The sequence below is a fragment of the Thamnophis sirtalis genome, unplaced genomic scaffold, assembly GCF_051295495.1.
Source record: "Thamnophis sirtalis isolate CommonGarterSnake01/CBP01778 unplaced genomic scaffold, rThaSir2_p1.2 scaffold_1, whole genome shotgun sequence".
NCBI classification, from domain to species: domain Eukaryota; kingdom Metazoa; phylum Chordata; class Lepidosauria; order Squamata; family Natricidae; genus Thamnophis; species Thamnophis sirtalis.
In genome coordinates this window covers 24,868,995-24,890,878 of record NW_028261381.1, presented here as the reverse complement: position 1 = coordinate 24,890,878, position 21,884 = coordinate 24,868,995, and the positions used below count along the sequence as shown (strand labels likewise).

Below are 21,884 nucleotides of genomic sequence, written 5' to 3'. Positions count from 1 at the left end.
AGTATGGTTTTACTTACACATAAATGTACAGTAACAGAATAACAGAGTTGGAAAGGACCTTGGAGTCAAATAGTCCAACCCCCCCCCCGCCCGAGCAGGCGACCCTGGTACACCATTTCTGATCATTCAGTATACCCGAAGGAACTCTGGGAGTTGAAGTCCACAAGTCTTAAAGTTTCCAAGGTTGGAGACCACTGCCCTAAGGGAGTGAATACTTTCCATGGTCTCACAGGTTTGATTCGATTCTACTCGGTTCGATCCGACTCAATCCCTAGAAAAATCCTTCCATTTAAATGTGAATCATCTGCATACGATTATGCTCGTAAACTTATCTAAACATCAAGCAATACTGAACCTGCGGCAACTGCTGTTCTAGGGTTTTTAAACGCCTTCTGTGTCAAGTCATTTTCGACTCCCAGCCGACCACACAGACGAATGCCTTAAGCAACTCTTTATTTTTCCCGGTTGCCCTAAGATTATTTGCCTTAAGATTATGAAATTTATTTCCTGCTCGCTTCACCAAGGCTTGCCTTGCCTTTCCGCGTTCTTTGGTTTTTTTCCTGTGCGTTTTATGCACACGGCATAAAAGTACAGCGGAGCTTGTCTGAAGGGAAAAAAAAGTCTTGCTCTATATGGGTACGGCGGCTTTCTCTACCTTCTCTAGAAATGGATGACACTTGTTCCTTTGGCACGGGGAAAGTTTAGGAGAAAGTTTCCCATCGGAAAGGTTCTCACACTAAAGTCCCTGCTAGTTGGCTGTTTAGCAACAGGTTGCTATGTAAGAAGGGAGAAGTGCCCTGCTTCATCCCTAAAATCTTCTGGTCCTGCTTCCTTTTAAGTTTCCATTCAGCCGTAATCAATGCCTAACAGGATCGCGTTCATTAAAGGAAGAACTTGGTCACCGCGAGAAAAAGTGCCGCTCGAGGTCCTACGCAGGGTGTGTGTGTTGTGTGTGTTGTGTGTATTCAGCACCTTTCCACGCGGATTAAAGTCTGCTCTAGGGGCAAGTTCTTCAATTCCTTGCACAAGCACGCGGGGACTGCAGCTCTCGGTTTTCCCGAATCTCTGTAAATGACATTTCTCTTCAGTTTACCGGGCTTTTTGTTAAATACAACACTGGTCTCGGCTTAAGTCTTTTGAAGATGAACATTTAACAGGTGTCAGCATTTTCCCGCAGGAAGAACTAAGATATTAAAAAAAACCCCAACCTTATTCTGTTTTTGCACACACACATCCCTCAGCAGTGCCCCTTTCCTCAATGAAAACATAGAAGGAAAAATAATAAGGGTGGAAGGGACCTCAAGAGATCTTCTAGAGTAGTCCTTATACCATATATGTTTTTTATAATTTTATATTTATTATTTCTCTTGTCATGTTTATGTTTATATTAGAGATGGATAGACCTTCTGATAGCTGTATGCAATGTAATTTCATTTTAATGTACGTCGAATAGTGTACCAAGTGACAATAAAGTTATTCTAAGTTCTAAGTCTATTCCAGCCAAAGAGCCACCCGTTCCACTTTGGATGGAGCACCCAACCACAGGCCTGAGGAGAGGGGGTGCAGCTGGTACTTTGTTCCGGGGGCTCATGGAGCTCAAAGGGGGCCCATGAAGGGGAAAATGTTTACTTTTTTTTAATTTTTAAAAAGAAAAACAATATTGATATATACTTCATACCCTATACTTTGTGTGTGTAGCAAAACTGCCTTGCAGCCTTGTTTGACATAACCTTTATTGAATTGGAAACTCAGTGAACAGTTATTTATGTCATTTATTGCATTTTAATTCCATGACTTATTTATTTAAGTTTGCAAGTTTAGTCTCATTTCGTTTATGAATATAGTTTATATTTCATTTCAGTGTATGAATGGGGATGAAATGTCATCTCAAAAATCTGGATCTCAAAAAATGCTGTGCTTTGTGTATATTATTATTAGAATTATAGAGGATGAAAAATAGTTTGTAAATTAGATAAACAGTTTGAATAAGGGTATTATTAAATTGTATAAAATGTGATTAACAGTGAAAAATTATGATTAAGTAATTTGATAAATGCTTGAAAGATCATGATTGATACTAGAAGTGCATATTGAAATATTGAATAATGAAAAAAGAAAGGATCGAGTCTTTGAATATTAGAATGATAGGGGAAGAGGAAAAAAAAGGGGGGGCTAAAATAGAGGTAGAAATCAGAGGAGGGAAATAGGAAAAACAGATGTTAAGATTGAAGGAAATGATATTAAGTTACTCTTTTATAAAATGTTAGAAGGTTGCTTTTGTATTCTTTTACAATGTTAAATGTATAAGCCATTATATTCTTGCCTAAAATGTGTAATAAGTACTGGGCATTTGCTAAACACAAAATGTGTTCAGTAAGCAGGACAAGATAATCTTTGTTATTACAGGCACCTACGTACAAGTTAGATGGGAAGCCATCTGCTCAGACAAAAGGCACCAGAAAAACCAAATAAGAGATCGGGGCCTCTCAAGAAAATGTCAACTTGACCCTTTACAGTATGGGATGATGAAAGAAATGATGTAAATGAATGACCAGGAAGGGTTGGGACTTTCTGAGGAGTAGAGTGTATAAAATGTATTGTTTGAATGCTGTTCTTTGCTTTCCTTGTACTCAATGTACTTGGGAGGAGACTTGGAGGCCACCTTTGCAAACACTTTTTATTTTTCTGTAAATAAACCTTTTTGAATTGTGAACCAGACTTGTCTCTGTGTTGTGAGGATTTGATAATTGGGTTTTTATCTCACAAGATGATACAATGTACGGTAGAACTATGAGAAGGTTTAGAATTACGTGTTAGTAAAACTAAAAATGAAAATAAAATGCAATTACTAGGAATAATACTGGTATTGAAGTGTATGACACCCAGGAATCAAAACCATTCATGCAAGGGGATGTTTAAAAATAATTTAAAAAAAAACTTTATTAAGAAAAAATATGCTGTACATTGTAAATGTATAATGATGACATTATTGATTTATCTGTCCATGTGTAGATGAAGGGTGGGGGCATACTTGTCTTGTTCCAGCACTTAATAATCCTCTTGGCGGCCCTGCCCAACTACGCCACCCACCACTTTCCAACCAGCTCTTCCAGCTGACCCGCTGGGGATGAAGGTCCCGTCAAACGAGACAAAAACGGGCAGCTTTTATCAACGCGGCCGCCAGCAGCCACCTCTCTCTCCCTCTCTCCACCCGAGGGAGACGAGGGCGTCTCGGGCGGGCAAAGCAATGAGGGAAGCCGGTAGGCAAGGCCGCCCAGCGCTGTGGCAGAAGGTGGAAGGGCAGAGAGCGAGAGAGAGACTACCGTAGGCGGCCGGGGTGCTGACTTTTTTCCCGGCTATCGCGAGAGGCGCCGCTAGGAGGGAAGGGAGGGGAAAGGCGAGAGAGAGGCAGGTGAGGGGAAGAAGCGCAGCCGGAGTCTGAGAAGGGTTTGCGCCGCCAGCAGCGGCTGCCTCGGTGGAGGGACGTCCTCGGCCGCCCTCATGGCGGGTGCGGGGGCTGGAGGGGGCGCCCAGGAGAAGCGGGCCACTGCGGCGCGCCTCAAAGCGGCCCTCGGCGCCGCCGCCGCCGCCGAGGAGAGCGAGGCTGCCGGAGAACTCCAAGCGCTCCTGGAGCGGGTCTTGGGTCCCCTGACGGGCAGCGGCGACGACGCCGAGGCGGTGTCCGAGGCGCTGGGGTGGTGCCGCTGCTTGCTGGCGGGCGGCGAGCCGTGGGACAGCTTCGTGCAGGCGGTGAGGGCCTACGACCCGGCCACGCTCTGCGGCCTGGTGTGGACGGCCAACTTCGTGGCCTACCGCTGCCGGACTTGTGGCATCTCGCCTTGCATGAGCCTTTGCGCCGAGTGCTTTCACCAGGGCGAGCACGCCGGGCACGACTACAACATGTTCCGCAGCCAGGCGGGGGGGGCCTGCGACTGCGGCGACGGCAACGTAATGCGGGAAGCCGGGTGAGTATCGCGAGTGGAAACGTCCCTCTCCCCCCACCCACCCCCCACCCGCGTCTTGCGAATGGGAGGATCCCGGGAGGGGGGGGGGACTCCAGCCAAGTGTGTGGGGTTTACACGAGCCCCGAATGCCTCCCTTCCTCCTCTCCCTCCCTCCCTTTTTCTCCCAAGTGTCTTTGAAGGAAGCACACGTGCAAAATAAATAAATAAATAATAATAACAACCGGGTATGACAGGGCTGTGATCCGGAGGAACAGGTGGATGTAAGCTTGGTATATAGAAGTAGCCACCTACTACTTCATTGGGACTGTAGTAACTCATCTTTGTGGGCATCTGCTTTTAGGATTCGTTCTCCTAGTACAGGTAGACTTCAGTGGAGGTAGACTTCAGTGGAGGCCAAAGATTCTGTTGCTAAGTGAAACATTTGTTAAGTGAATTTTGCTCTCATTTTACGACCTTTCTTGTCACAGTTGTTAAGGGAATCACTGCAGTTGTTATATTAGTAACACAGTTGTTAAGTGAATCTGGTTTTCCCATTGACTTTTATTTATTTATTTATTTATTTATTTATTTACTTACTTACTTACTTACTTACTTACTTACTTACTTATTTTGTCACTCATGTACAAGATAACAGGAATACGAATAAATATGAATAAGAACACAGGAAATGGGTACAAATAAATGGGAATAGTAGGACAGGGACGTTAGGCACAATAGTGTGCTTATGTACGCTCCTACTCACCTCTTAGGAATGCGGTGAGATCAACAGTACAGTTTAAGGTTAAAGCTGACAATGGGGGATTGAGGACTTTGCTTTTCAGAAGGTCACAATTACCCCGGGACACTACAATGGTCATAAATATAAATTGGTTCCCAAGTGTCTGAATTTTGATCACATGACCACGAGGATGTTGCAATGGTTGTGAGGGTGAAAAATGGTCATAAGTCACTTTTTTCAGTGCTGTTGTAACTTTGAATGGTCACTAAGTGAACTGTTGTAAGTCAAGGACTACCTGTACTTTTGTGTCCATTTACTATGTGTTGAATCAGGGATAGTCCCCTTGAAAAGGAGCACAACCATGTGTTCTCTGTAACATCATAAATATTACTCCCATCAGAATCTGATATATTGTGGCATATTTTTTGTAGGCATGATGAAGCGGGTTTAGAAGCCACAATAAATTTGTCTTTAAAGAAAACTTAACTCTTTAAATTTGTTACAAAAACTGACTTACATTTGTTCCACAAACTACATTTGTTTGTGAGTTACAATCCTTACTTCAGCAAAAATTATTCTTAGAAAACATCAGTTCTTGGACATGGAAGTTAGGTACCAATATTTCTGTCAGCCAAATTCAAACTCTTGGGACATTTTCCTTATTCCCTGGAGGCCTATAAGATTTTGCTGTTAAAAACTTTGTTTTTATCCATAAAAACAAAAGCACAAACATGATAGAAGGCAGAATAATGTGGCTCCATATTTCCTGATTTATGCCTTTATGTATGAGATTGCAAAATATACTATTAATAAAGTTCTCTCTTACCTTTTTTATTCTGTTTTTTTTCCTGAAGTTAAAAAACATTGGCTGGACTGGCTACATCATGTCAGTGTATTAATTCATGGTTCTGTATAGTATATAAAACCAGCAATTGTAGGGTTAAATATTTTATGTGAATTTGTTCAGTAATATCCTTCTTGCTAGCTACAAATCAGCAAGTTATAGAAGTTTCCATATAGTTTTTTATGTTTCCCCCAAAATGCCCATGACTATTACCCCATATACTCTTAACACCGATAAGAGATTAATTATAATTATGTCTTTAGTCTTTCCATATGAATGTTTATATTATTAGGAGGCTTTATACAGTTGTCAATAGAAGGCCTATGCTAGGGCTCATTTTTTACATTTGAGAAATAGAGAAATCCCACCTACCAAATAACTCTTGTCTATAGTAGGAAATAGAGGAGACATGGGGCACACAGGCTATTGCACTGAAAACTTGTTTCTAATTTCTGTCCAGGCTTTGTCCCTAAATCCTGGAACAAAATAATATCCAAGCAAATTACCAAAACAAATTCCTCTCCAACCTGCTTTTATTTTGTTGCAAAACAAAATGGTATATATGTTTATCATAGTTCTTGAAATGTATGTTGACTTCTGAATATGAATGATAGTGATGGGAGAAGGACCTTTGAAACATAGTTTAACTCAGTGGTAGTCAACTTTTTTATACCTACCTCCCACTTTTGTATCTCTGTTAGTAGTAAAATTTTCTAACCGCTCACCGGTTCCACAATAATGGTGATTTTATGAAAACCTAATGAAAATGTTTTTAAATAATGCTATGAAATTTGTTTAAAAAGTCAATTAAATTAAAAGGAAAGTGCTTCAGTATCAGACAAAACCCCTACCGCCCACCATGAAAGCTGGAACGCCCACTAGTGGGCGGTAGGGACCAGGTTGACTACCACTGGTTTAACTAATACAGTATAAAGAGTAATAGAGGGCCAATGGGGTAAATTGAAGGATGTACTTGAAAAAGGTTAGAAAATATAGATTACCTTAAAGAATGGAGGAAATAGTTAAAATAGTGAGTTGGGAACAAGAAAGTAGTCTGAGAGAACAGCTTTATAAGAGACTTTATAAAATGATGCAGAGAACTGCAATGAAAGAGATGACACATGGGGCACATTTCCTTTTTGAAAGTAAATAATGTGCCCAAATGTTGGGTAGATCTGTGGCAGGTGATGCTGGGATAATAGTAGATGCAAAGTTGCTATGAGGGCATATTTTCAGTTCAGTACTTTTTTGGCAGGATGAGATGATTGAATGCTGCCAAACTTTCCTATCACAGAAAAAGCATGTGATAGAGTCATCCTATCCTCTGCCTCCATGTCAGTAGTTTGATACATGAACTCTGAAGTACGCCAATATGTAAACAAGTCTCAAGTGTTGACTACTCAGTGTGACAGACCATGCCCATTGTTATTAGTATGAATTTGGAGAGAGAAAGCAAAGATATCTGTGGGCCCTAGTCATTTTTATTTTCATGCACAAGCAGTTGCACATGACAGTAGACAAGCTGTTTATTTAAAACACTATTACATCTTATAATTTAGTGGTAATATAATAGTAGTCTTCAGATTTGTGGAAAAGCTTCACATCTTACTGTAAGTCATAAAGTGATTGCTTATAGTTTTGAATATTATAGGATCCTTTGGTGGGTTTCAAATTTTTTTAGAACCTCTTCTGTAGGTGTGGCCTACTTTGTGGGAGTGGCTTGCTGGCCATGTGACCAGGTGGGAGTGGCTTGGCAGTCATGTGACTGGGTAGGTGTGGCCAACAGCATGGTAGATTTGTGGAACCTCTTCTATAGAAGAGGTTAGAACTGGCAGGAACCCATCCCTGGAACCCAGTCACTGAGCTTGTAAGTAATAATGTATGTTTATGACATATTTCCAGTTAAAGTAAGTGAAATATATTGTAGCTTGTTATCTGACAACAATATCTAAAGAATCATGGAAGTTACAGCAGTATGATGAATCAATAAATATTTTGTCCTGTATTTTAGCACTTTGGGAAAACAAACTAAAATTTCTACTTGAAGACGTTTTTCATATTTAGAAAAAGTTGCCACACAAAAATAAAAATTTGCTCAATGAGTGTCTCTGTGTATGTGTGCATGCTGCGCACCCACTCACAAACCCATATTACATTTTCTCTCACTGCCCATAGTACAAATGTCTTTCCAGAGTTTTGGTCAAAAAGTCAGATACGATGGGGAGTGAGGTAGTGTTCTATAGATCATTGGTATTGACATATACGGTGATGATACCTTACTTTTGTTGTTCAGGGAAACTTTTTGAATGGGGTATTATTGAGTCAGGAAAATGAAAGTGGTAATGAAATTATTTTTCTATGTCTCTTTAAAGAAACAGGTTTATTCCACCGTTGATATTTATGAGAGTTAATAATTTCTTGGACATAATTAACTCAGCAAGTGTTGACTGCTATGCAATAGTTCTTTCTAATGTCTTACGAGGTGTTTTTTTTTTTTTTTTACATTTTGGAAATGGCACTGGTTATTCCACTCCACTGACTGGAATTACTCCTAAGCAAGAATGTAAATAGTGAAGTGATGGTGTAGTAAAGATGAAAAACCAAACTTTCTTTTTGGAGACATGGGGATTCTGGAAAAGATTATGAAAGATGACAAAGTTGAATACTTATTTACATGAAAATAAAATTTTATTGCATTCTAAAGTTATTACATACCGTGTTTTCCCGAAAATAAGACAGAGTGTTATTTTCTTTTGATCCCTGAAATAAGCACTTGGCCTTATTTTTGGGGAGGTCTTATTTTTTAGGTGCAGGAGGTAGCAAGTGTGGTCACTTCATGGCTGCTGCTGTGTTGCAATATTTTTGGGGAGGTCTTATTTTCTGGGAGGGCTTATTTTAGTGCATGTGCTCAAAAGCCTGATTGGGCTTATTATCCGGGGAGGTCTTATTTTGGGGGAAACAGAGTACTAATTTACACCTGAGATATTCTATGCCAATAAAGCTCCTTATTTGCTCTTTATGTCTGGAAAAAGAACATATACTAAACGTAAAATAAGTTTTGCTTTAAATTCTAAAATTGTACTCCAAAATGTTCTGTTTCCAAAACTTCAGGTAGAATCTGCCCACTTGTTTTGCTTAGGCTGGGAATGCTTCCTCTCAGGATGTTATGGGAAAGTGATCAGAAGCAATCATTCTTTTTTATACTTTGTAGCTCAGAAATTCACTGTGTCAAACGCCTTATGGCAGCTCACAATCCAGGAAGTAGGATTTTCAGGAATTCAAAGGAGGCAGGTTTATTGCAATGAACAAAGGGATGAGATTATAGAATCTTGAAAACTGTGTGTAGTGAGTGTAGCTAGTGAGTATATTAGGGCAATGCTTTTTATTGCCTTCTAACAACCTTGACTTAATGGGAAGAATGCTACTTGCTTATCTAAAACCACAAAAATGTCCATCTGCCCTTGTTTTGCTGTATTTTAGAAGCATACATTTCATTCTCAGGTCACAGAATTCCATCACAGCTGCCTCTCAAGGTTAAGATGGTTCTGCTGCTAATATTTTGGAAGGCAGTGACATTTACTTTTTTTTCATTGAGCTATTAGCTGAAATATATTGTGGAAGGAAGGGCAGAAGAGAAGCAGGGTAGGGGTCATGCACATGGCCCCATTCTTCAACTTTGAGCTTTATTATCTGCAATGCTTAATTACTGTGCACATTTGCAATCTTAGGTGCTTTTTAAGATCAACAGGGGATAACATGAAATGGAGAGACACATAGTCCTCAACTTACAGCTGTTTGGTTTACGACAGCTTCCTAAAATGTAAATTACAACCTAAATTTGAACTTATGACTGACACTCCATCCCCACAGTCATGTGATTGCAATTTGGGTACTTGGTAATGGGCTTGAATTTATGATCAGTTGCATCATCCCATGGCCATATAATCGCATAATCATTTGTGAATCCCCCCACCCCCAGTTTCCATCAGTAAATGCCACTGGTTAAGCTGGATTGACATTCACAGTGGTGTGACTCTACTTACAACCATGGTAAAAATTATCATAAAATAAGATCCATTTATGTAATGACTTGACTTATGAGTGCAATGACTCATAAGTCTGGGCCCAATTGTGATTGCCAGTTGAGTACAATTTGTAGCATTTGTGAAAGAGAGGACAAACTCTGTTAACGTTATCACCTACGCACCTAAAGAGAATGGTACAAGAAGTATAGAACCAATCTATGTCCTCTCCTTACAAAGGAGAAGCTCATATGGTTTGCTTGCCATCTGCCTGTTCGGGAACCTACATGAACTCAAAAGTCGATTCAGGTAATGCCCATTTGGAGGGGGATGAATTTGAGGTGTTTGTAATTTGTGTACAGGATAGACAGGAAGGCTTGTAAGCTTTTTCCAGGTTTATTTGGGAAGTCATTATTGTGACATGAGCAGCTACATAAATGAAATAATGATGTGTACATACAGTACATATGATTTGTTCTTGGTAACTGCTCTTAATTTACTTACTTTGCAGACATGTCACATCCAGCAAACCTCTATCATTCAACACCATTTCCTCCTATTCAGCTTCCTGTAGTTAATATTGTTATGTCTGTTCCCTCCATAAATCACTGAGGGTACAAACTATTATCCCTGTGAAAATGTCATTCAATTCATTGGGATACTTTGGGATCATGCCAAAGGCTGGACTGAGTTCTGCTAAGATTGCTAAAAGTTGGCTCCCAACTCTTTCTCACATCCTTATACTGGTAGGAATTTTAGATTTCTCATTTGATTCATCAAAATAATTTCCTTTTTGTTTTTTGTTGTGGAAGGGCAAAAATCAAATAAGAACAATTCTTTGATAACAGTATTGAGACAGCTTTGGTTGCACTTATGGATGCCCTGTGTTGGGTTCGAAGTGAGAGTAATGCTCTCCTTGATTTCTCAGCAATGTTTAATACTTCAACCATGGCGTCCTTTTGGAGCAGACAAGCAGTTAGGAATGGGGAAGCACTCACTTGTAATGGTTCTCCTCCTTCCTCTTGGATCAGTTCCAGTTTATGTTGTGTTGATCTAGTTCTAGACATTTGTTTTGTGGGGTGTTGCAGAGCTCTCTTCTTCTTTTTTTGAACGCACATGAAGTTTCTAGGAGAGGTCATCATCCACACAGGGTACAGAACCATCAATTGCCAATCGCATGTCTCTGCACTGCTAAATAAAATGCCAACGTTTGATGTGGGCCTTATGTTCTACATTTTTTTTCCTGTTAATCTGTTTGATATAAAATATTTTTTGGAGAAAAGAAAAGCTAATGAAGTAAAACTATTTTTTATCTTGCTTGAGAAAATGGGTTAGTCTTCTTTCAGGAAGTAATTCCTTATTTGAAGCCACGGCACAGAAAAACACCTGTTCAGTGTTTGAATAATACCATTGAATTAGAAAGCGATCACTAGCTTTTCCTGGTGTGCTAGTATTTAAAAATGACTTTTCTATGATTCCATGCCAGTACAGAGATTGGCTTAAGTGTGGCATTAAAGTCCAGTGAATAATGATAGAATTAAAAGGGGGCATTGAAGCCATGGAGACCAATCCCCTTGCTCAGTGCAGAAAACGTACATACATACATATATACATACATACCCTGTTTTCCCCAAAATAAGACCTCCCTGGATAATAAGGCCAATTGGGCTTTTGAGCGCAAGCCTTTTCCCGAAAATAAGCCCTCCCCCAAAATATTGCAACACAGCAGCAGCCATGAGGTGACGACGCTCGCCTTCTCCTGCAGCTCCAAAATAATAAGACCTCCCCGAAAATAAGGCAAAGTGCTTATTTCGGGGGTTAAAAGAAAATAAGTCCCTGTTGGGGAAACATGGTACATACATACGTACATACATCAATTATTTTTTAGTTTAACCTGGCTAGAATCATCATCATCAGAAAATAGATACATTTGTTAATTGTGATAATTTAATTTTGAATAACTTTATTTACAGGTTCTGCAAAAGGCATCGAATAAAATCAAGCTCAGAAGTTCCATCTGTTCCAAAAGATTTGTTGATAATGTCAGAACTAGTTCTTCCGCAATTCATCTTCTGTCTTATTCAGTACTTAAGAGAAGGTTATAATGAGCCAGGTAAACCTAATATCAATATTTGTGCCTAATATCAATATTTTATGTCAGAAGTCAAATTTTTAACACTAGTAATAAATTGAATTGTGTTTTATTTGATTTGGATGGGTTGAAGTTTATATTCCTTTTTATTTTCAGGATCATTGAAAATATTGATATAGTCACTAACTGTCAATACCAACCTGATGGCTTCAAGTATCAATATTTTCTAGGAAAGTTTAGTTTCAAGTAATTTGTGATTTGCAAATGAATGGTGTTTTGCCAAAGTTCGAAGGAAATATGTATATTTTATGTTTTAAATGAATTTAATGTTGCAACATTCTGTAGACTCCCTTGAAGCAATTTCTCTTTCTGTCCTGTTTAAGCAACTCTTAATGTTTTTTTTGAAGAACTGGAAGGAAAAAAGTGAATTCCATGTTTTTCAGATAGAAGAGAAGATGAGTTTGTATTCTCTGTTGTTTCGAAGAGTAATTCTAAAAAAACACATCACAAACAGTACACAGTGCCCTTCTTAATACAATTTGAATAGCAAGAGCCAAGCTATTATAAACACCAGATTACATTCAAGATAATGAATGGAGTGATGAGTGAAAGAAGGAAAAATACTTGGATAATTGAAAATTTCAAAAACCAAGAAAATGAGTCCTGCTGGGGTGCAAAAGTTATAAGAATAACTATAATCTTACACTAAACATAGGAGGAAAGCAAGTCAATTACTTAGTTAAAATAGTTTATTATTCTGTCACAATTTTCTTGGAACTTCTGTGTGAATACTGCATATCAGTATTACTTCAACTCAAATTCCTTGTGGCTTCTGTAAATGGCTTCAAGTAGATGATATATGAAACAAAACAGACTATTGAGATATCTCAGAAGTTGGAGGATAAATTCTCCAATGTTATTTTTTTGGCTTTGCCTTTTCAGAAAGGTCTGAACTAAGAAGGATATATGAATGATGAATGGTGGAAAACCACCAAGGTCCAAGGAACTAGTAAGATCATTTTGCCTAACCATTCTTTGATATCAGACATCGACAAGATGAGCAAAATTAATTCTTTGTAGGAATCCAGCTTGTCCTACATCAAAATAATCTCTGTTATGCAAAACCACTTTGAGTGAAGTCACCAGTTCTAGTCACATAAAGACATTATGAAGTGTGGTTCAATTTCATTAGGGACATGCTGATCTTTGTACATTCCCGGGCTGGAATCCAGTTGCCATTTTATTCCTACCTCCCAATGCATACCAGCAGTCCATTGGCAAGAGCTATTTTACCATTTTGGCTCTGCTTCTTTGTGCTTGCTAAACAGTTGGTCAGAACCTGCTCATCAACTCAGCCCTGCCTCCTTTGCCCATTAACTGTCAGCTTTGAAAGTTCACTTGCTGCTTCAGCCATGCATAGCCCAATAGAAACTGATTCGCTGAAGCATACAAGTGGTAAAAATTTTTGGCAACATCTGTACTAATATTCAGAAAACTGACAGGAGTGACTGTGGTTACCAACTTAGATTGTGTATGCTTTGCTAAGAGGAACTGTGATCTTATACTGGTTACCCAAAAAGAAACATTTGAATATTAAATATATACCTAAAAATGAAATATCATTAGGCTGGTAACTTACAAACCTTTTTACAGTAAGAGATTTCTTTTGAGGAAATTCTTGTTATTATGGTATAGGGTGCATGTACAGTCCAAGTTATGATTGTAAGAATGGTGTGTTCTATTTGGCAAAATAGAAGCCAATCTGTAGTTTTTAAGCAATTAAAACCATTTAACCAATTTTGTGCAAAATTCTTGCTTGGCTTCTTTCAGTTCTTGATTTGCCATCAGAAAAAGAACTTCACAAAGTTCTTCAGATGTTGGAACCTCACATTTCATTTCTGGAAGATCTGACAAAAATGGGAGGAGCAATGCGTTCAGTCCTTACTCAGGTTTTGACCAATCCGCAGTACTATAAAAGTCTTAGTTCTGGTGAGTTGTTGTTTTATTTTGCTTGAAGGAGCATTCATCATTAAACATGTTTTTATGCTTTAGGATCAGGATATCTGCTAAAAGAGAATATATGCTACATATTGCTTCTGTTCTTTTTCTTAGAGTAAATGTGTCATTGTTCCCCTATAACACTATATTGTTCTTCCTTTTGCTCAAACTAACAAGTTCAGGTTTAAAGGTCCATGAAGATAGAAGTAAAAGTAGTGATCTAGTTTCATACATTGCACAACTAAGCCATAAAGTTATTTATTTTGTTTTGGCTTAAGAGTGTCAATGATCCACACATTGTGACTCTTAGACTAAGGCTTAGTGTGTAAAGTAATCTATTGTACTTTATTCAAGAAAGGATAAGCAAATCATGCCTTAATGCAATGTGAGAATGCAGCCAGCGAGCTAAGAACATGACAAGTACATATTAAGGGATGGAAATACAGAATCAACAGTGCCTCCCCTGAGGCAGTTCATTTTTACTCAGTTGAGCAGCAAGTGACAGGTTGCATGAAATCAATTTGATATTTTTACATATATGTCAGCCAACGATGACAATTCCGATTATATGTTTTTAAAAGGACTATCCTTAGAGTCCATCATGACAGGAGAATTTCAGTATTTTTTCAAGCTTAGTTAGAACTTCCTCTTACATTTTATATGATTTATATAGTCTTTCCTGATTATAAGAATGTTCTTTAACAGCATTCTTAGGGTTGGAAAAAAATAGCATTCCCAAAACCAAATTAAACAATTTTAAATAGAATTTGCATATTGATCTTAATTTCAAGAACCAAGTTTATAGTCTCCATTTTGGAATAATATCATGCAGAAATGTTCAACCTTTGATAAATTTGAAAAAATCACAATAAAAGGATGGATGAGCTGTAGTCTGGTAGCTGGTTTTTAGTTCTGGTGTATTCACATGTCAGAGAGATCTTGACTCACTATGGCTGAATATGCTATCTACAGAGGAATAAAAATTTCTTGCTAACTAAGCATTGCAGTGCTGGAAAATATAATATTTATGAATGGAAAGCATTATTTGAAGATAATGCACCAATCCCATCCCATAATTTCTGTAAAGTACTTGTGGACCATTTATTATAATGTCTGTTAGCCATTTTTTCTTTAGCCTATACCATCCTGTAAAGATGGGTCCTTGGAGTGAACTTGTATCTTTGAAATATATTTAAGGTGGTGGAGAAAATACATGTTCAAAGAAAAGCCATGAAAAATACCTTATAGCTTTGAAAGGTTCTGGACTGACATTTACTGAAGATAAGCTTGCATGTGGAATGCAGGATCAAGCAGCTGGAGCTAGCGCTTCAGTAGTTCAAGGTTTGTGTAAAAAATACTTTTAATTGTAACTGTAAGAATTCCCATCTTTGATATGTTAACATATAGAATTTCTAAAGTGGCTTATGAAACGTACCTGAAACAGCACAAAGGCAGGGAGAAAAAAGTGTGTCAGAATCCTTATTCAATTTTTAAAATTGGGGAATATCTTCATTCTTAAATACCAGTTTAAATTATGGGAAATATTAGGACCCCTTTCCAATAAGTTTAGAAAATACAGGATTTTGGATTACGAATCGTTATTGTGCTAAGATGACATTTCAATAGTAGCGACATTTGTGTTCCATTCTAGAGATAGTAACAAATCATGGGTATCACTTAAAAGATTTAGCATTTTCTAGCTAGATTTTAATTTCAGATTCTAAAGAGTTAATGTAGGTTTGTATGGAAGAAGAACTGTAGGTTTGTTTTTAAAATATTTTTCCAGTTTTGTATGAATTACAAAGGATATTTTAATTTTTAATTTCACAAGGTTTTGCAGGTTCTACACCAGCTTCAGGGCAAGGTGACTCTTCAGATGAGGTGAGACTTTCAGAATAAAATAAAGTGTAATCTTGTGTGATGGAAATTAAGATACCATGAGCCTCATCGTATTTGTTTTTGCTAACGAATTTATTTAATAGGATTATTTATGCTGAAAATGCCTCCAGTAAGAAAATTGTTATTACTACTCTTGTTGAATTAATTTTGTCAACATTAGGAATCATAGTGTAGATCATGGTTGTCAAATTTTTTGATTTGCTCTTGGCTTTATTGAGTGAAGAATTGTCTTGGGCCACATAAATAATATATGATGTAGTTAATAAACATAAATAACAAACTTCCCTTATTTTTATAATTTTTACTATCTTATGGGGCCACATGCCTAGCTATTCAGAGCCACGTATACCTCTGATGTTAAAAGTAACTTCTGAAAATAAGCTAGCTTAATATCATGTATTTTACTTCTGTAAAACAGGTTTAATCAGTGTTGCTGAGAAAATGATACGCAAACTTCTAAATCTTTGTGATTTACTACATTTTGTCTACATTTGACATTTGTATTGTAAATCAGATTTATCTTGATATATGCAGTAAAGATAGGAGAGAAAAATGAAACCTGGCATAAATAAGTATTCAGATTTCTAAACCAGGAATTCTTAGAACAAGAAAAAACCTTTAAGAAGAGATTGGACAACTATTTTTCTGATATGCTAAAAGATTTCCTGCTTGAAAATGAGATTGGATTAGAACAGTGTTTTTCAACCACTGTGCCGTGGCACACTAGTGTGCCGTGACATAGTGTAAGGTGTGCCGTGGGAGAATTACTTTATATATAGTCAATATAGGCACAGAGTTAAATTTTTTTAACATTTTCTAATGGTGGTGTGCCTCGTGATTTTTTTCATGAAAAAAGTGTGCCTTTGCACAAAAAAGGTTGAAAAACACTGGATTAGAAGACTTCCCAGGTCCTTCCAACTCTGTTATTCTGAATAGTTATTGGATTGGCTTCTTTCTGATTTCCTCCTATCTATCTATCTATCTATCTATCTATCTATCTATCTATCTATCTATCTATCTATCTATCTATCTATCTATCTATCTATCTATCTATCTATCTATCTATCTATCTATCTATCTATCTATCTATCTATCTATCTATCTATCTATCTATCTATCTATCTATCTATCTATCTATCTATCTATCTATCTATCTATCTATCTATCTATCTATCTATCTATCTATCTATCTATCTATCTATCTATCTATCTATCTATCTGTAGTACAGAAATAAAAGGGGAAACATTGGGAAAGGGACTGCTGAAGCTTCAGTCTCTGTAGTTGTGGCCTGGAACTAGGCTTCTGGCTCAGGGTCAAGAAAGATTTAGCTGATGTAGTTTCTACATATGGAAGCAAACGGTGCCGCACGTTGCAACTATGTACAGAGATCACCTTATTTTATGTTTACATGAATGGTTAAGGACTTTTTAAACATACATAAATGGAGAGGGTTAGTATAATAAGCTGTATCCAGAATTAAAAATAAGACTGAAGGAAAAAGAAAAAAATAGCATCTTAAATATCAGATTTTATAATTTTATAAAATATTTTTCTATTATATGTTCCTACTTAATGTTATCTAAACTGAGAATAATATTATTTCAATGGAGAATCCACTCAATAAATGGATAATGTTAAGTTCTGAAAAGAGAGCCAAGATTTGTTTTTTTGTTTTTTTTTACTTTTCTAAGTATTTTTTTTCTTTTTTGCCTTTTTACTTTTCTAAGCCATAAGGCAGGATTCCACCTTATGAAAGGTCTTTAAATTTAAATATCTTCTTTCAGGCCTCTGTCTCTTGTCCAGGACAGAATATTTACTTCTATTTTCACTTATCTTGTTCTAGTCCTGAAGCTATTTGTCTTTCAAAGGTTTTATTTCTTATATCTTAATTATATAATAATAGTTAAACCATATATGCTTGAGAGCTAGCGTGTTCATTTTTTAACATAAATTAGTCCTCTTTTTGACCCTGTCAAAGAGCTAAATGAATACTTCTAAATCCTTGAGTAAAACTGAATGACTTTTAATTATGCTTGTACCATTGCAGCATTTTTGGAAATTTTCTCAGAGTCCATAAAAAATAGTTGCAGCTACTATTCAGGCCTCTCAGAAACTATTTCTGTGAGTTACAACCAACAGTATTTTCCAAGGTGGTACTGTATACAGGCTCAGATATCCTATGTACTGCCTCTGAGATTGTTCTTTAAGCTCTAGTGTTGCATCCCATCCATCGTAGGAGCTTCTCAAGCAACCCTAATTTGTGGTGCTATTTTCCAAAACTAAGTAGATTTGTTGAAATGTCTATATGGCATGGGCGTGGGAAAAAGGGGCAATTGACACTTAGTTGTTCCACAGTCTTAGGGGCAATAAAAGGAGTCAGTACAGAGGAAGACTGGAGCCCTAATCAATATGGAGCAAGGGATTAGATTTAATCCTAACATCCATGACACCCTCATTTTTGTTTAAATAAATTACTTGATAAGAGGCTCCTAGGGTTGCATCTGCTTTATTTAACACCTTTTCTTAAAAAGAAATACTGAATACTTTGATCTCTTTAACTAAGGCAATATTGTATCTATCCATACACATTTTATGCCTTCCTTCAGGTCTTCCACTTTTCAGTATCTCAAGGTAAATTAAAATTAATATAATGAGAGCCAGTTGGGTCTAGTGGTTAAAGCATCAGATTAGAAACCAGGAGACTAAGTTTCAGTCCTGCCTTAAGCATACAAGCTGGCTGGGTGATTTGAGGTCAGTTTCTCTTTTTGAGCCCAACCTACTCAAAGGGTTGTTAGGAAAATAGGAAGAGGGGGAGTATTAGTTATGTTCCCTGCTTTATTTATTTAAAGTGATGATGATGATGATGATGATGATGATGATGATGATGATGATGATGATGATAAGGGAGAGATTAGACAGAGAGACATTCTTGACTTGATATCACGTTTAGGATGATGCTTGAATATGGATGGCTGATTTATATCACAAGAGAAAAAAATAATAAGAAAATGAAAGCCATGACTATAACATTGATTCACTATTATATTGACATCCTATGAACATTGAGAATGCAATGTTTTTCAAGCAATTCTTTGATAGTGTTCTCCATTAGGGCACTTTTTTCAGAGTTTTGTATGGTAGCCATTTGTCTATCTCTGTAGAAGCAGTGTTTAAGATAAAATGTATTCCACTATTTTTCTCTTTTTGAAGATCAGCAATAATTTAAGCCATACTGAAGTTAGTTTATGCGCATCCCTTTGTAAGCAAGGTCTTTGCACAAAACTAAGACAGCATTTTGAACCAAACCTAAATGAATCAGAGAAGTATAATGCGCTATTAGTCTTATTACACCTCAGTTTGCTGATTTGTTTCTCAACTGCTAATTGTAGTGGAGAAAAAGGAGGGCGATCAGAGTGATATAGGTGGTATATAAATTCAATTCAATTTAATTCAATAAATATAACAAACAGTTAGATATTTTAAATATGACCAAGGTCACAGCCTAGTTCATTTCATTTCCTATTGCTATCAGACCCAAATTAACCATTCCTGCCCCAGATAAGGCCACCCTACAATCTCATCTCATCTCATCTCAGCCTCCTCACCACCTCCATTATTCCAGATATGTTCTTTTTTCCTTTCCTTTTTCAAGTCAGTGGATTTTGTCATATTCCTCTTAGCTTTTTTTCAAATTTGGTGGTTTTTTTTTGCTGTTCTTTTAGAAATAGTTTGATATGGCAAAAATTCAGTCAACAAAACGTTTCCTATTTTATTGTTGGGATTGCTAAATTTCTGCAGGTCAGTTTATTATAAACAGTGAAACTAGTAAAAAAGCTATCTCTTCTTGGAAAATCACAATTCATACTCTCAAGTTCAGTTTTAGAACATGACTTTTTCTGATGCTATTTCAAGGTAGTTTTCAGCTATCGTTGAAGAAGTAAATGTTTCTAATCTCAGTAAACATTTTCAGGACCTTACCAGACTGAATTTATAGAAGAAACAAAATGAGGTATTTAGGCCCACAACAAGTTAGAAAATATTAGTTGAATAACAGGCTCTATTACGGTACACCATAGCAGTACAGTATTGCTTATATTGTTATAATGCAGTGTATTGTGGGTTATTTTAATCTTTTTAATTAATGTACTATATTTCTAAAACATTGGACACAAAGAAATATCTGAAGTAAAAGTATACAATGTGAGGACCAGGAGTTGCATGCAAAACTCGGAAAGCCTTGGATGTACACCTCCCCCCCCCAGGATTAGTTTGGAAATTGCCACATAATTATAATTTTTAATATGACACAGGAGAGAAAAAATTCCCCCCAGTGGGGCTGGACAGAATAGGGGACCCAAGGATATTGTTTATGGTATTGAAAAATGCTTTTCTTAAGGGTTCCAGAGTAGGTAAAAAAGGATATAAGAAATTACCGTATTTTCACGACCATAAGCCGCACTAAAAATCCTAAATTTTGATCCAAAATCGGCAGTGCGGCTTATAACCCGGTGCGCTTTATATGTGGAAAAAGATCTCCCAGCTGCTTTGCTCCTCGCGACTGCAATAGATGTCCAGAGGCGGCTTTTGGGGCTGGTGGGGATTGGATTTCCGGCTCGGTGGCCCCTGTCGCTTCTGGACGTTGTGGGGAGCCGAGGAGAGTGTGGGGGGGAGCGCGCGGCGGTTCTTGGCGCTCTGGGAGGCGGGAGAGGCGCGCGGTTTGGTTTCTCCTCCCTGGGCGTCGCGGCGGCGGCCCCGGGCGCGCCGATCCCCGTGTTTTTCGCATCGGGGCATGCTCTTGCAGCACGCCCCGATGCGAAAAACACAGAGATCGGGCGACGTCCAGGGAGGAGAAATCAAACCGCGCGCCTCTCCCGCCTCCCAGAGCGCCAAGAACCGCCGCGCGCTCCCCCCCACACTCTCCTCGGCTCCCCACAACGTCCAGAAGCGACAGGGGCCACCGAGCCGGAAATCCAATCCCCACCAGCCCCAAAAGCCGCTTCTGGACATCTGTGGCTCCCGGCGCTCCAGGAAGCACCGAAAGCAGCTGGGAGAGGCGCGCGGCTTGGTTTCTCCTCCCTGGACGCTGCAGCAGCAGCCCCAAACTCACCGATCCCAGTGCCTTTCGCATCGGGGCGCGCTGCAAGAGCATGCCCCGATGCGAAAAACACAGAGATCGGTGAGCCCGGGGCCGCCGCTGCGACGTCCAGGGAGGAGAAACCAAGCCGCGCGCCCCTCCCAGCCGCCCTCGGCGCCCCCCGGAGCGCCAAGAACCCTCGTGCCGCTCCTCGCGATGTCCAGAAGCGTCGGGAAATGTGCGGCTTATAACCCGGTGCGCTTTATATGTGGAAAAAGTTAAAAAAATTAACGTTAATTGATACTGCGGCTTTTAATCCGGTGCGGCTTTTGGTCGTGAAAATACGGTAATGTTTAACACCAATATACTTGGATTATTTAATTTTGCAACTTTAGGATATAGGTCACTAAATTCTTTATTAATAAATGTTTGTATGATAAACAGAGAACTTTAAAATCCATATTCTTAGAGATTTTGTATATAAATGTAAATCCATACAGATAAGATTTTAAATATTTAAAAATCAATTCTCTCTGATTTTTCTGCTGATGAAATTAAACGTAGGCTATTTAGTTCCAGGAAAATAATAAATCTGATGCCTTTATTTTCTTATGATATTGGTATATTTCAACTTTTGCTCCTATTTTTATATATCAGGCATTTTTTTGCTCCTATTTTTATATATCAGTAATATAGATATTATATATAGTATATCAGCAGCCCACACCCTTTGGACATCATGGACTGGTTCCAAGGAGAGAGGTTTTTCCAGAGACCAGAGGGAGTGTGTTTTCATGTACTGTCTGCATTCCATGGATGGGCATTTGTTTGTTCAAGGGGTCCAGTTTCTGGCACGCTGTGGCCCGATGCTGGTGAATAGACCAGGGGTTGGGGATCCCTGTAGTATATCATACGAGAGAATCGGGGAGGAGGTGGTTTCAAGCAGTTACTGAAAACCTTACATTTCTAAAGTTAATGATTCTGCCTTTGATATTTATGTACTGAATTTATTTAAGTGAATGTCAGTAGGTTTCTTTGAATAATTAGATTTTCCATCAATCTTCATGACAATGATTATTGTCATGAAGGGAAGATAAATACTTAATTGGATTTTAATTCAGCAGAATGCCATTATACTATTTCAATAGGTTGTCATTATATACAGTGGATATAAAATGTCTACACACCTCATTTAAAATGCCAGATTTATTAGATGTAAAAAAATCAAACCAAGATAAATCACAACTTGACATTTTAACAGGAGTGTATAG

The 21,884-nt window shown here is 38.0% G+C and overlaps 1 protein-coding gene across 1 annotated transcript in view; it reads left to right on the top strand.

The window, feature by feature from the left end:
- Positions 1-3,394: 3,394 nt before the first annotated feature.
- The window catches only part of UBR3 (ubiquitin protein ligase E3 component n-recognin 3), a 94,413-nt gene continuing 75,923 nt past the window's right edge, over positions 3,395-21,884 (top strand). Inside the window, exons 1-5 of the mRNA XM_087709251.1 lie at positions 3,395-3,965; positions 11,523-11,662; positions 13,472-13,630; positions 14,837-14,980; positions 15,471-15,520. Of these exons, the coding sequence (XP_087565377.1) occupies positions 3,502-3,965; positions 11,523-11,662; positions 13,472-13,630; positions 14,837-14,980; positions 15,471-15,520 (957 nt within the window). The 5' untranslated portion in view covers positions 3,395-3,501. The remainder of the gene's footprint in view (positions 3,966-11,522; positions 11,663-13,471; positions 13,631-14,836; positions 14,981-15,470; positions 15,521-21,884) is intronic.